General features: G+C 42.8%; 1 protein-coding gene across 4 annotated transcripts in view; it reads right to left on the reverse strand.

Moving 5' to 3' along the window:
- Eif4e3 (eukaryotic translation initiation factor 4E family member 3) overlaps nt 1-14,508 on the reverse strand; it is a 234,961-nt gene that overhangs the window by 159,238 nt on the left and 61,215 nt on the right. The window contains exon 7 of one of the 4 annotated variants that reach the window (XM_074044245.1): nt 2,064-2,307. The exons of the other annotated variants lie outside the window; for them this stretch is intronic. Within the exon in view, the coding sequence (XP_073900346.1) occupies nt 2,264-2,307 (44 nt within the window). The 3' untranslated portion in view covers nt 2,064-2,263. Of the gene's footprint in view, nt 1-2,063; nt 2,308-14,508 lie in introns of those variants that run through there. 4 annotated transcript variants of the gene reach the window in all.

A 14,508-nucleotide genomic window follows, 5' to 3' on the forward strand; every position in this document is an offset into this window, starting at 1 on the left:
AACTCAGGACCCTGGGCTTAGTAGGCAGGCACTCTACCACTTGAGCCATGCCACCAGCCCTTTTGGCATTGGTTATTTTTGAAACACAGTCTCACTTCATGCCCAGGTAGGCCTGGACTGTGATCTTATATTTGTGTTTCCCCATGTAGCTGGGATGATGGGTATCTCCATGCCCAGCCATTGGTTGAGATGGGGTTCCTAAAACTTTGCCTGGGCTGCCTTCAAATTGAGATCCTCTCAATCTCCACCTCCCAAGTAGTTAGGATTACAGGCTTGAGCCACTGAACCCAGATATAAGGTAGATTTTCAATATGGATTAAGCATGGGAGCCCACTTTCTGAACAGATTCTCTTTCTGTCTCTTTCACATGTATATATACACATAAATGCAAATATAAATTCATACTCACAAAAATAAAAGATATGGCCAGTGCAGGTGACTCATGAATGTAATTTGAGCTACTCAGGAGGCAGAGATCAGGAGGATGGAGGTTTGAAACCAGCCAGGGCAAATAGTTCATGAGATCCTATCTCAAAAAAAACCCATCACAAAATAGGACTGGTGGAGTGGCTCAAGTGGTAGAGGGCCTGCCTAGCAAGCAAGAGACCCTGAGTTCAAACCCAGTACTGCCAAAAAAAAAAAAAATTATATATATATATATATATACACATATATATATGAACTCCTGTCCCCATTTGTGACTACCATGATACATTCAGTTCCACTGAGATGCTCATTTTGAAAGGTTCTGCACCCAGCAGAACTGAGCTATGTGGGCACCCACACAAGGCTCACTGCACACTCACCTAAACACACACTGTACCTCAGTTTCCCATGCATGTTACACACCACATCTGGGCCTTTTCCACTTCATACTCACATCTGACCAGCAACCTTTCCAAGGTCACTTCCACAAGTGAACGTGGTCTTTTCCAGGCAACAGTGCTACATTTAGTCTACTGTCTTGTATTTCTCAACCATTGAACCTATCTAAAACAGAGCTACTGTTTTTACTAGGTTCCTATTTTTTGTTTGATTGATTTTTTTTTTTTGAGACAGGGTGTTGTTATGTATCTCAAGCTATTTTGGACCTTGTAGCCCAGGCTGGCCTTGAACTTGTAATCATTCTGCCTCTGCCTTCTGAGTGCTGGGATTACAGGTGTGTGCCATCAAACCCAGGTCGTATTCATTTTTAAATCATGAGCAGCTGACAAAGTTTTCAAAGGCTCTGGTGCTGACCCACTTCCCCACAAGTTTTCTGGTTTTCACTGCAAGGTTTTGAATATATTATGATGTTTTTGAGAAACACCCACAGCTGTATTCCTACCTCACTGTGACGCACTACAGAGCATCAGTCCTAGAAGCAATCTCAGGCATCTCCATCCTATCCTTCACCCATCTGCTTCACAGAATGTTAGATCTGCCTTTAAAATGATCTTCAAAAAGAAGAAGAAAGCTGTATTTCCAAGCTACTGTGGGGCACACGCCATATAATCTGTGTGTGTGTGGCTAATGGTTATTTTGACTTAATGTTACTGGTAACATGCCTATAAACCCGAGGACAACTGTTGTTATGTGTTTATGAGCAATACTAGGGGGAGTGAAGTACATAAATCTTGTTGCTTTGAGGAAAATGTGTTTGGTTTGCAGATAAGACAGACAGCATGACTACTTAGGAGGGCTCTTCCTTCAACTCCCAGGGGCCACAATTACAGTGCCACCCCCAGGGTGGGGTTGAGCTGGGGATTCCTGCTTCGGGGATGATGATGCTTTATTTCTTCTAGATCCCAGTGCTGCTGTCAGAGTGCACCCTGGGGGCCTGCTTGGAAAACCAGTGTAGAATATGGACTCACTTAGACATAGACACTTCCTTAAAAGCTTTCGGTTCGATGTGAATGTAAGTCATTTTGATTACTCAATTTCTATATTTATTAGGAATGATAAACCAAAGTACTTGAAAATAATTTCAGTGGCGATGAACTGTGGCACACGATCGATGGGGGACACGGCAGTCAATTACCCTTTCACTTTATTTTGGTCCTCAGTAATCAGTCAGGATCAATACTCTCCATCTCGATTGATAGCAGAGCACAAATCACAAATAATGTTTGTAAGTAGACTGTCACCGTGTGGGTGGCAGCTCCGACTTGGGCAATGGGGACCTGGTCTGTGAGGCCCCCTTTAGCTGGAGTGGACATTTAAATCACAACGGGGTCTCACAGTCTCTGCTGTCCTCTTCAGATTTTAGCCACCAGAAATCATCTCAAGCTGGAAACGTGGTGAAATCAGTTGAGCGAAAGGAAGGAACTAGAAGGCAAATAATGAAAAACTCAACAAAGATGAAGAAATGGGGAAGAACTCTAAGAAGGATGATACCCACAGATTCTAATAAGCTTTAAAAGGGGCAAACACTGGAGGAGTTACTTAACTCATTCTCATGCCTTCTTTGGGGTAGCAGGAAGACCCCTGAACTGTAAGTGAGATTCCCCCAGGCCCAAGATAAAACACATCAACTCCCTCCAACCCCAGCAAGGTGAGGTGAGATGAGCAGGTTAAAGTGTTGGATGGGAAACTGGGTTCCCTAGGGTGCTCTGCTCTTAGAGCAAGTGGGTGGGGCTGAGGAAGGAAGGGAGAAAGGAAAGGGCTGAGGGAGGCCACCGCGCTCCTCATTGCACATAAACAGGAGCTGCTCTGTTTGTTTATTTGGTTTGGTATATTCGGCTTCTTGTAAGATTTTGTTCAATGGGCAGCCTAAGTTTTGTGTAGGAACCTGGGTATACATCCCAGCCTTTAATTTCTAGCTACCTAAATTCTCAAGTGCCTCAGTTTCCACAAATGAGATACTGACAGAAATGACCCTAATGGGGTGGTTGTGAAAACTAAATACATGAATATTTGCAGTGCACTTGGACCAGTGCCTGGCATGGGACAAGCCTTATAAAAGGTTTCTTAGGTGAATAAAGTGTATGTAACCTTTTTAAAAGTTTTAAAACTCCGAGTCTTAAATAGGGTTCTCCAAACTTTTTTGACACCGTATCCTTACTAGAAAAGAAATTTTGGGGTCAGGTGTGGTGGTACATTCGTATAATCCCAGCTCCTAGAGAGGTGGAGACACAAGGATTGTGTTTGAAGCCAACCAATACAAAAGTTGGTGAGACCCTATCCCCAAAACAAGGTGGCATGATGGTGCATGCGTGTGATCCCACCTACTGAGGAGGTGGAGGTAGGAGGATCGTGTTGTTTCAAGGCCAATCAGGGCAGGGTTAACTCAAGACCTTATCTAAAAAAGTAGACGAAAAATGAAAAAGGACTGAGGGTATGGCTCAAGTGGTAGAGCACTGGCCTAGCAGGCTCAAGGGTCTGAGTTCAAGCCCCAGTACTGCAAAAAAAGTAAAGAAGGAAATTCTGAATATGCAATTGCCATGTATGCACATCTGTGTACATCTGTGTACTGCTGCTCTGCACGTTCTGTTTTTAAGGCACACAAACAATACTGTGACGGACACAAGGGGAAGACATGCACTGAGAGTGGTGTTGGACTATGGCTTGGTTCTTCTCTGGGACCTGGGCCCAGGGTTCTTAGCCCTGCAGCTTAGCTTGGACCCCCAGAGAAAGTAGCTGGGTAAGCCTGAGTTGAGCATAAGTAAAAGACAGCAACTCCATGGTAAGCAGAGCCTTTCCCACTTCTGTTCAATTCAAGATGTGATTCTCAGAGCATCCCCAAGCATGAAGTAAACACCTAATGTATGTCCTAGGGGCAGAAGAAAATAGATGACATCTTTGGCGCTAAACAACAGCTAAGCACTGACACGAACCAGAAACACTAAAAGCCTGGCCACAAGCCTTACAACACTCAAGGATCCATGACAGAGGGTCTATTCTAGAGCGTCTGTGTCACAAGGCAACAAAAACATTTGCACGATGACGGCAACGGTCTTTTAGGTTAAGACTTTAAGTTTCAAAGCAATCTGAGAAAATCCAGGGCCTCATGGACTTGGTCCAAGGGCCTATTAGTAAAGACCAGTAGTAATTCCATGGCCAAGGGCTAGACCATGGGATCTTCACATCTGGACTTTCTTGTCATGGGTAGGCTCATTAATCCACCCTGCAGTCAGCTTGCAGGGATGAACCCTGTGAGGTTAGAAAAGTCCTGTTAGAAGGCTGTCACATGCCACATAGAAGGAAAGAGAGACTCTGCCATCCTGTACACATTAAATATTTCATTTATATCATGACAAATCCCTAAGTCACTCTCCTCCACAGATGCTCTTAAGAGCTAGTGTGTCCCTCAGGAAATGGCAGAGCCGAGCATAAGGATGCTCTATTGGAGTAGAGATGTTCTGGACCACCTGCTCTGCACACACTCCCTCATCCACAGCCATGCTTGGCTACAGCCTCACTGGGCACACCAGTGACATGTGGATCCTGTGAAAATAATGGCTCTGATCCAGTTCATCTTGAGTGGCCTGACAAGTGTATTTCTAACTAGCTTGTGGGTTAGGTAGCTGCCACTCCAGGAACCAGTTTGAAGTGACAAGGTTGTGCCTAATTCCACTCCCTGACCAGAGATGACAGAACTTTAGAGGAAACACCTGACAGCAGGGACAGTTGCACTCCCTACCGGAAGTTAGAATTGGGTCGCAGGATGAGCTACTTTTCCTGCATACACGTTGTCATAATGGTACACCCATCCTTCCAGCACCATCTCTCAGATGTGAAGAGGTCAAAAGACTCAGGTGCCATTGGATGGCCATTTTCTGCTCTGAACTGACAAAAAGGGAAAGTAAGGAAGCAAAACACAGAGAAAGCATGTAAGGTGAGATATTGCCTGGGTCTTGCACTGTCATTCATTCATTTTTGAGTCTTATTATGTAGCCCAGGCTGACCTCGAACTCATGATCCTTCTGCCAGTCTTCCAAGTACTGAGGTTATAGGCATGACTCCCACACCTGGCATCCTACAGCTTTTAATCTTGGTCCACACCCAGATTTCCATCACTTGGGGTCCATAAGACACCACTTCACCATGATAATAATTTCCTCTTTTTTACTTAAACTTGTAAGTCACTTTCTGTTCCTTGCGACCATAGAGTCCTAACTCTACAGAATGTGAACAGTTACTGGGAAAAGCACTGGTCCTTTCCATGTCACACAGTAAGAAGATACCATCAAAGCTGCTCCTTAGATAACTGATAAACCGAATGAATGAACAGAATGCCCCAGGCGTGGTGTTCCCTACAACTTCTCTGTGCCCAGATTTAGAGAGACCCCTTTACTTCCTGTCTGTCAATCATAGAAATTCAATTGTGAACGCAACACACCGACTGCCGATTTTTCTATTTATACCATCTATTCCCTTTCCACTCTTATTTCATTCTTTGTATCTGGCAAGGGAAAAAGGAACTCAGGGAAGGTGCATTTCCCCTTTAAATACCATGAAAGTTATGAATATATCTTTCCCAAACTGCCAAAATAATTGTTTCATTTACAGAACTGAAATTCTCTAGGGAGCGTCCCAGTGATGTTCTAAATTGCTAACATCAGATATGCAGAAAACAAATATGGAATGATCCATATGCTCCCAATCCTGAATTTAGCATCTCAGCTCAACAAAAACTTACATTTCAATCACTTTCAGTCAGTTTTGTGTTGTGAGTATGTGCAGGGTTAAGGCTGGATGGAAGCCACAGGCCCAGAACCTCCTGCAGAGAAGGGCTCTGTCTGGACAGCCTGAGCCTCCCGGCACAAGCTGCCATTTAGAAAGCTCACTTTAAATTAACACTTACAGGCTGCAGATCCCCAGGCCAAGGGGAAACCTGAGAAGGCTCACTCTGTGATTGCGGAAGGGGAAGTTGCCAAATTCTTCCCTCTTCTTTTTTACAACCACCCAAAAAGTCCCCTTGCTTGGGGAGTTATGGCATGGCCAAGAGTTTACCACTTGCCTGGGTCCATTATGAAAACAATATGGGAACAGGAAGAGTAGATCAGGAGCATGGGATGATGATGAGGCTGAGAGCCGACATTTGCACAGCACATGTTATGTTCTAGGTGCTCTCAGCACCTTACATGTGTCAACTCGTTTAATCTTCAAAGCAATCCTATGATGTGCGTGTCATTATCATTCCCATTTTACAGATGGGAAACTAAAGCTTGGGAAGACAGACAAGCATACTAAGTTGATGCAGAGAAACTGATCTTCTTCTTCCTGACATGTCCCCTTTTCTAACTGTGGCTCCATTTTCCTTTGGAAAACCACCCTTTCCCTCTACACACTGTTTTGGTGAGAGAAAGACTTATTCTCTAGCACTAAAAGGTCCTATCTCATACAGTTGGTTTGGGGCTATGAGTTACATGAGGGCACTGGTCTTTTTGCCCCTATACTCTAGTCACGGGGATGATTTGGGTGCCTGATAAATATTTGAAGGACAAACAAATGGACATAACATACCAGGTGTAATCTATTTTCTATAAGGAGTATGTGCTCAGGAGATGTCCTGATTGGCTGAGTGTGGATCATGTGTTTACCTTAAGCCAATCAGGAGCTGTCCTGGGAATGTGAATGGAATGACACAGGGATAGAAGCATCACTGTGCCCTAGAGGGGCTGCTATCTCTATCCTTGACCCTGGTTCCTGTACATCCCAGGACCAGATTTTCAGTTTTTCCTTTTTGCTTTATTCCACACATAAATTCTCTTTTTTGCTTAACTGAGCCAAAATTGGCTTTTTGTGCTTGGAAGCACTTTGCCCTTCATTCTAACTATAGTATGTGTACCATTCATGATATGGTCACACCCAGAAAATTTAACTACATGGGCACAGAGCAGCACTAAAGCCCAAGCCCAAAATCAGGCAGAGCCCCTGGCATGGAGCATTCATTTATTCAACATACATCATTCACTCAATGCTTCCATGATCCTGGAACTGCTAGGTCCTTTCCCTAGATTTTTCTTTTCAACCATCACGATAGAATGATGTACACATTATTGTGCCCACTTTACAGATGAGGAAACTAAGGCTCAAGGAGATTAAGTGAATTATTCAAGAATGCAGACATAGAGAGTGGCATAGTCAGGACTGAAAATCCTGTCTTCCTAAGGTCAAAGCAAGTGCTTTTCTACTGTACAGTCTTGGAGGGACTGGGTGGAGTGTGGCTCAATGGCAGGATGGAGAAATCCAGTCATGAGGTCTTGGGCAAAAGGACAAAGAAAAGCTGAATGGAGGCTGAATTCAGTGTGGGCTTAACTACTTTGAAGCACACAAGGAGAGCTGACCAAGGAACCCATTGTGCACGGCACAATTCAATGACTTTGTCAATGAAACAGAGTATTGCGTTGTGTAAGGGGCATCTGTCTGAGTCAGAAAAGGCTCTAGAAGTGGTTGAATCTTCCGAATCTTCATCGCTTCCATGTTCTAAGCATCCCAAATTTCCAAACACATAATCTATCATGCACATGGTTTAATATACACACGCCACCTCTTCTGTCCCAAGAACAACTCTCTCATGTTATGCCCCCAATCAGAATCCATCTGCAACCAACTCAAAGCCTGAATTCATGAAGCCCTGTAGAAAGTACATAAGTCAAAGAGCAGTGTGTAATATCACACAGCCAAAGAGAATCCTTCTTTTTCCCCTGGCACAATGACTAGTAGACAATTTTACCCCTATAACACCCACTTCACCTTCTTTTGCCTTTCCTTTGAATAATCTCCTCCTGGTGCTTGGTCCTGGTGACTGACCAGGGCTGATTTACTTCCTTCAGTGCAGGAGGGGCATATGACCCGAGTCTGGCAAATGAATGTCTTCTATCCCTCTAGCTACAACATTTGGTTCATATTCAGCCCCCAAATGATCTCATGTGATTAAGTCCAGGAATTTTGATGGAGCAATGATAAAAAGAAGCTCTCCTTTTCCTGGGAGAGTGTACCATTTGAGTACTTGAGTATGGCCATAGCCGAGGCTATGTAAGCCTTGAACTTTGTACAAGAGACTCTTACAGAGTCAGAAGTTCCCTTCTATCCTTAAGCAAGTTGAGTTAGGTCTCTAAAGCTCCCAATCGAGAGGACCATGGTAATACCATTAACTCTACCATGTGTTTTGGAATTACATTTACCTACTTACCTACCTGAAATTGTTCTTAGATTTTCCTGAATCTTAATCAATTCCCCTAAGATTTTACAATTTGTTAATTTCTCTCTCTCTCTCTCTCTTTTAACTTCATGCCCTAATGGTTCATTTGCCTGGAAGTTAAATGTTTTAACATAAGAAAGGGGGAACCCAATTTATTCCCAGATGTGAATTTATTAGATAATTCAGTTCTCTGTAATAAGCCCAAATAATGTACTAAGATACTTAGAAAAAATAGTTGTTATGTGCTTTGTACATTATGTATTTTTTACTAAAAATCAACTCATTTCCAGGCTGCTGGGGTATGGCAGTGAACAAAGCTAGAAAAATAATTCCTGGCTCATGGATTTTAGCCTAGTACTGGAGAAACAGCCAACAAACAAACACATAAATAAGCAAAGCAGAGCAGAGTAAGAGAGAATGGTATAGAAGGTAATGCTAGTTTAGACAGATGAGCAGAGCTCTCTGATGAGGTATCATTTGGGCAGATATCAACACTAGGTGGGGAAGAGTAACCCAGGCAAAGAGAAAAGCTAACTGAAAGGCCATGAGGCAGGCATACACTTGACATGTTCCTCAAACACCTAGGAGGTTCAAGTGCCTGGAACACAGTAAGTGAGGGGAATAGTGTAAGGAGATAGCAAGGTAGCCAGAGGCCAGATCATCTGGGGCTTTCTGGGCCCAGAAGGACTGTGGTTTTGATACTGTTGGGACAGGAAAGCAGCAGTAGGCATGGGGCCGAAGAGCATTATGGGCAAGTTTGTATGTCTGAATGATCTAATACCCTGTGAAAAGCTGACTAAGGAGAGGCAAGAGTAAAAGAGAGAGAACTGCCAGGAGGCTACTGTGATCCAGGCAAGAGAGGACCTGCTCTCAAGAGCATGAGGTGAAGGTGAGGAGACGAAGTTGAATTTGGGGTGTATTTTGAAGATAGAACCACTTAGGATTAAAGATAGATGCTGGATGTGGGAAAAACAGAGCAGACTGAAGGATGATGACTCCAAGTTTTTATCAGGAGCCTAAACATGAATGAAGATGCCATTTACTGAAATGAGGAGAGCAGTAGGAGGAACAGGTTTGGGGGTGGAAGTCAGGAGTTTGGTTTTAGACAAGTACTGTTTGATCATGGTAAAGCTTATAAAATGAATTTTGCCACATTAATGCACACCATTCAGGGGCATTAAAGACATTCAAGATGTTGTGACCTGCAGATATCACAGGTCACCTCTCCATTTCCAGAACTTTTCAAACAGAAACTCTGCCTTAAACACAAACTCCCCATTCTCTCTCCTCCAATCACTGATAACCTGTATTCTACCTTCTGTCTCTCCTGGACGTGTACGCTTAAGAAGCCTACGAGCATGTAAGTGCAGACACTGAAAGGTAGTTGGATCTGCTGACTCTGGGCACAGGGAGAGCCAGACTGGAGATACAAGTGTGGAAGCCATCCCACACAGGGCGGAACACACACACTGACCATTGATTGAACGGAACATTTGACTCAGCTCCTCTTGTTCCCATGTACCCCAGAAAACGTACATCGTGCCAGGCCCAGCACCTGGCACATTACAGTACCTCAATAAATATTTATCCAATTGAGCAACCAAACTCTTTGCCCTCTGGTTTGTGGTAACATCCATTCATCAAACACAAGAATTTTAAAAAGTACAAACCTTTTACCTAAATAGTTCTGTTTCTTGAAAATAAGAAGGGCACATCTTTTACAGTTTTCAGAAAGAATGCTTGATTTGTATGACCTCTTTGGATAGCGAATCTGCCAAAATCCAGCACTACTTGATGTCATGCTATGTTACATTAACAGAACAGGAGTGGCACAACCAGACGTGGCATGTCACTGCAAGGATCAATCAGTCTGAGAAACGGGAGAAGAGGTTCCATCGAGACCCAGGCTTTCAGAGCGTGCTTTGGAATTGCTAACCTCTACTCAAATTTCTCTGGCAGCGTGAGAAGAAAAATGTGGTTGTGCAAAGAGGTAGAATTATGGCTACCAAGAGCAGATTCAGACAGCAATTTATCCTCACCTACAAATGTTTTCCACCCAGTGTAGTCTTCAAGTGCCAGCTCTTGGTAATATCACTTATACAGGTTTTAGGACCTGCTGTCACAGTAGGCAGCAATCCTTTGGTGTATGCATCCACAATTAGGGTGTGGAAGATGTGAGGATTTAGCTCTTGGTAACATTAGAATTGGCCTCTCCAGCCACACAGCCACAAAAATTTGGGGACGTGGACTTGGTAAGAGAAGACTTCAAAAATTTTGGCTGTGTGACATTTTCTTGATGTCTATCTCCCATCACCTCTGTAATTAACCATAGATTGTGAATCCACTAGTATCCTGGCTGTAGCTTTGAGGTTGAATTGAAATGGCCTCTTCAGCATGAGCAGAGGCTGGGATGTTTATAATTGAGATGGGCATGTCTTCATACACCCCGGTTTCCACATTTCATGGGAAGTACAACCTATCCACGCTACTAGGAATGTTTTCTCTCTCATTTTACCATCTCAATCCTTGCTGGCTGTATTGGTAAACACTATGTGGCATTAATAATACGTCAAGGAAGCAAACAGTTTCTGAAAGGCACATACGAATTTCCAATTACTTGAGCTGGAAATTGAACTTTGAAAGCTAGGACATATTTGCCTACTTTCAAAAAAAAATAAGCTATTCAGCTCAAAAGGCTGGTGATCCAAGTCAAATTGTGCAGGAAAAAGATTAATTTACCTTCTCCCTGAATTTCATCATTGGGTTAGAAAATTCCTTATGAAGTCAGAGGAGAGATGGACCATTGTGTCTTCATATTCTTTTTTTTTTTTAAGTAGTGAAAAAAAAACATAGTCAAATTGTATTCCACAAAATACTTTCTTAACCTGATGCTATGTTGAATTACCACCCACCTCTAGATATGAATTTCTTGGAGTAGGTGGGCCTCTACCTGTCTCCAATGATGATAGAAAAATCATTTTTATTGCTATTATATTGTGAAAAGACTTAAAAGACAAAAATAAATGCTAAAATTCCTGCTTCTGAGTGTTGGCAAAATACATGAGATCTTATTTCTAATGACAGTCAATGAACAAAACTGCTATGTCCCCAGTGACACACCAATGGCATTTTCTAACAAATTCCACTGCAACACTGAATGCCAGAATCTTTTCCAGCAGAGAATAATTCCACTTGCTTTGAGGTTTTTGAATGGATCATATATTTGATGTAAAACCATATTTCAGTAATATGTTGAATTTTTTAAAACTATTCTTAAGTTCTCATGGCCCTATTAAATACCTCTGATAGCCCCAATTAGTGGCAAATTTAACCTTGATGCTTCCTGCTACCATGGCAATTCTCAGCCATACAAGTTATTGTTTACTTAGCCAAATCACACGGCATTGTAATGTTTGTTTAGAAAATAATCAATGCAATTAGAAGGTTTTAAACATATTTATGATCACGAATTTCCCTTCCTCCATCTTATTATTGGGAGTACATGGAACCATAACGTGTTATAGGAAGTCCAAACAGAAATGACTTAGAATATCTATACTGCATGTCACTATCCATGAGTTGGTCAAACTTTAGCAACTGCTTCTTAAGCTTCAGGCAGTTAGATCAAAAGGAAGCACATAGTTTCTTCCAGAAGATATGAGATAGTTGCAACAAGTAGTCCTGTTTATCAAAACAATAGCATGTACAGATGGAAATTACAGTCGATAACACTGAAAATATTGCAGGTCAGACTTAAAAACTTGGTAAGAAGTATCAATTTCATCTGGAAGGCAATGTGGAACCACTGACCAAGCAGCATGGCTGGTTGTTGAGTTTGGGGAACTCTAATCCCTTATTGCGTGGGATAGACCAGAGGGATGAGAGCCTGGTGCGGGTATGGTAGTGGTAAGAGCAGCAAAAATAAAAGAACCATGAGTAGCCTCGTGAGGATGGGGATGGGAGGGGTGCTGGGTCACAGGAGACTGGTTCCAATCCACTGACATCCGGCATCAATGAGAGAGGAATGTGTGGGTTCTAATTTGGGGATGGTGAGTTTGAGGAGCCTGTGGGATATCCACCTGGAAGCCTAGGACTCTGAGGAGAAAAGATACCCATGAAAGTTGTGGAATGGCTGAGATGGAGATACTGTTTAGGCTGAGAGGAATCACAGAAGTAAAGGGTAGAAAAGAAGTAAAAGGAGGCCAGAACCTAGCAGGGAGAAAATGGAGAGTGGTCCATGAAATGATGGGGATAAAGGAGGAAGCCCAGAGCTTCCTCCATATGCCAGGAAGGGGTATGTTTCAAAAGCTGTAAATAGGGCAAATTAGTTCAAGAAGATCCCAGAAAAAAAATCCGTAGGATGTGCTAACAAGGGGCCAGTTCATGTCTGTGGGGTCAGACTAACAGGATGTAAGGAGAGAGGAAGGTATTCAGAGGCATCGTCAGTCAGTCATGACTCTTAGGAGAGAGAGGCAGGTGCAAGAGAGGTGAAGACAGGAAGGAAGCATCAGGGTATCCTGGGACAGGAGCAAAATAACAGTGATGAGTCTAAGTGGAGAGGCTGAGTTTACTGTATCCAAATGCACGGCTGAAACACAGGGTCAAGGGTATCAGGGTTGAGTAGGGATGCCATCAAAGCCAGAATGGAAATGACAGAAACTACTAGAAACGAGAGGAAATCTGGTATGGGGGTGGTTGAGGTAAGGTACACATATGTAATTTTAGGGTTGTTTTTTATTTTTTTTAACTGTATATCAATACCGTATTAGCATATGGTTTAGAGTGACTAGTGAAAAGGTCATAGTGATATGTATTACAGGAATTTTTTTAAACACTGAATTTGGAAACATTTCACATAAAATTTTTTTTTTCTGATTTGTCTTGATAAATGGCAATCACCAGGGCACTCTCCCTCTTGGCAACAATCAGTAAGGGCTGCCTGGAGGTGGCCACCTCCTTTAGATGGCAGATGCTCTTCTATGCCCCGATCCAAACCATCCCATTCATCCCCTCCTTGGTCACTTTAAACACATGCATTTGCAACCCCAGCTTAGGGGCTGGGTTGGTGTTCTTGTTACTGAGAAAGAAAAAGTAGAAAGCAATGAATGTGGAAGGGATTATCATTACGAGCATTTTCAGAGCCAGATCTCAAAGACCCTTTTTGTGTATAATCTGCAGACTTTGCACGTAATTCTCCATCACTTTCTTCTAAAATATAAACATGCATGTACGATATAAATACAGATCCACATTTCCTTATTCATAATTCTGAAATTCACAGGCTCTATGCCACAAAGTCTTATTAAATCTTAACTCAGTACCTAGCACGTGCAAGGCTCTGGGTTTGATCCTTAACACCACACACCCACACAAATATATTAACCTTGGCAAGACCCAAATTGCTATGGTGCTCTTTCTAGAGTTTAAGGATGGAACTTTGTGATTATTCACATACTTCACTGTAGAAATATTAATTCATCAGGTATAGAGTTCACAAAATGCAGTGTACACAATATGGTATCTTTATAAAGTCCCTCAAATTCTAAAATCTGGCAGCAAAGGTTTGGATAAGAAATTAATACCCTCAGGTATCAACTTTCACATACTTAGGAATTCAGACCTAACTGTCTCCATTTGAGAACTAAAAAGTACCCCATTGGGAAATAAGGGGGGAAGGGGTAAGACATTATTTCAAAATGGCACGTATGATGACAACAGGCAACAGAGGACAGCGGGGTGATTCAGTATTCTCAAATAAGCAAGTTGTTGGAGAACAAAGCAAGTGTGTGATTTCACAACAGATTTTTGCCAACAGAAAGCAGAAGATACAAGTTGATTAAGAAGCAAGTCCTTCCTCTAGGCAAACCTCCCCTCCATGGTCCTCACATGCTGGGAAGTAGATACCTTTATACCATGGTGACATGAGAGGAGATGAGGATCTGCCATTACTGTCGCACCCACTCGCTGGAAACGGATTAGTGATCACTGTGTGTCTGTTCTGCACACCCTTGGGCCTGTGGCTTGCCCGAGAAACTCACTAAGCCTGCCTTCTCCGAAATTGAAGCTTATCTCACCGGAGAGCTGACCCAATGGTTTTCACGTCAGCTGGAAGTAAGTCTCTGTAGGCTTTTGAGACCACATAGCCATGCGTGGGCTTTCTAGGCCACCACACCCCTGACACATTACTGATTGTATTTTGACCAGTATTTGCAGTTACATAATGTCCCCTCTATTTTTTCTACTAGGAAGGTGGAGAGGAAAATCACTACAATAAGAGCCTGATGTTACCATATAAAGCCAGATGACCTCCTCTCAGCCAAGTGCAGTCATCTGCAGGATGCAGAGCATTTCAGAAAGCTGGGCATCTCGTGGGTGTGCCA

The sequence above is a fragment of the Castor canadensis genome, chromosome 10 (genome assembly GCF_047511655.1).
Source record: "Castor canadensis chromosome 10, mCasCan1.hap1v2, whole genome shotgun sequence".
Classification (NCBI taxonomy): Eukaryota; Metazoa; Chordata; class Mammalia; order Rodentia; family Castoridae; genus Castor; species Castor canadensis.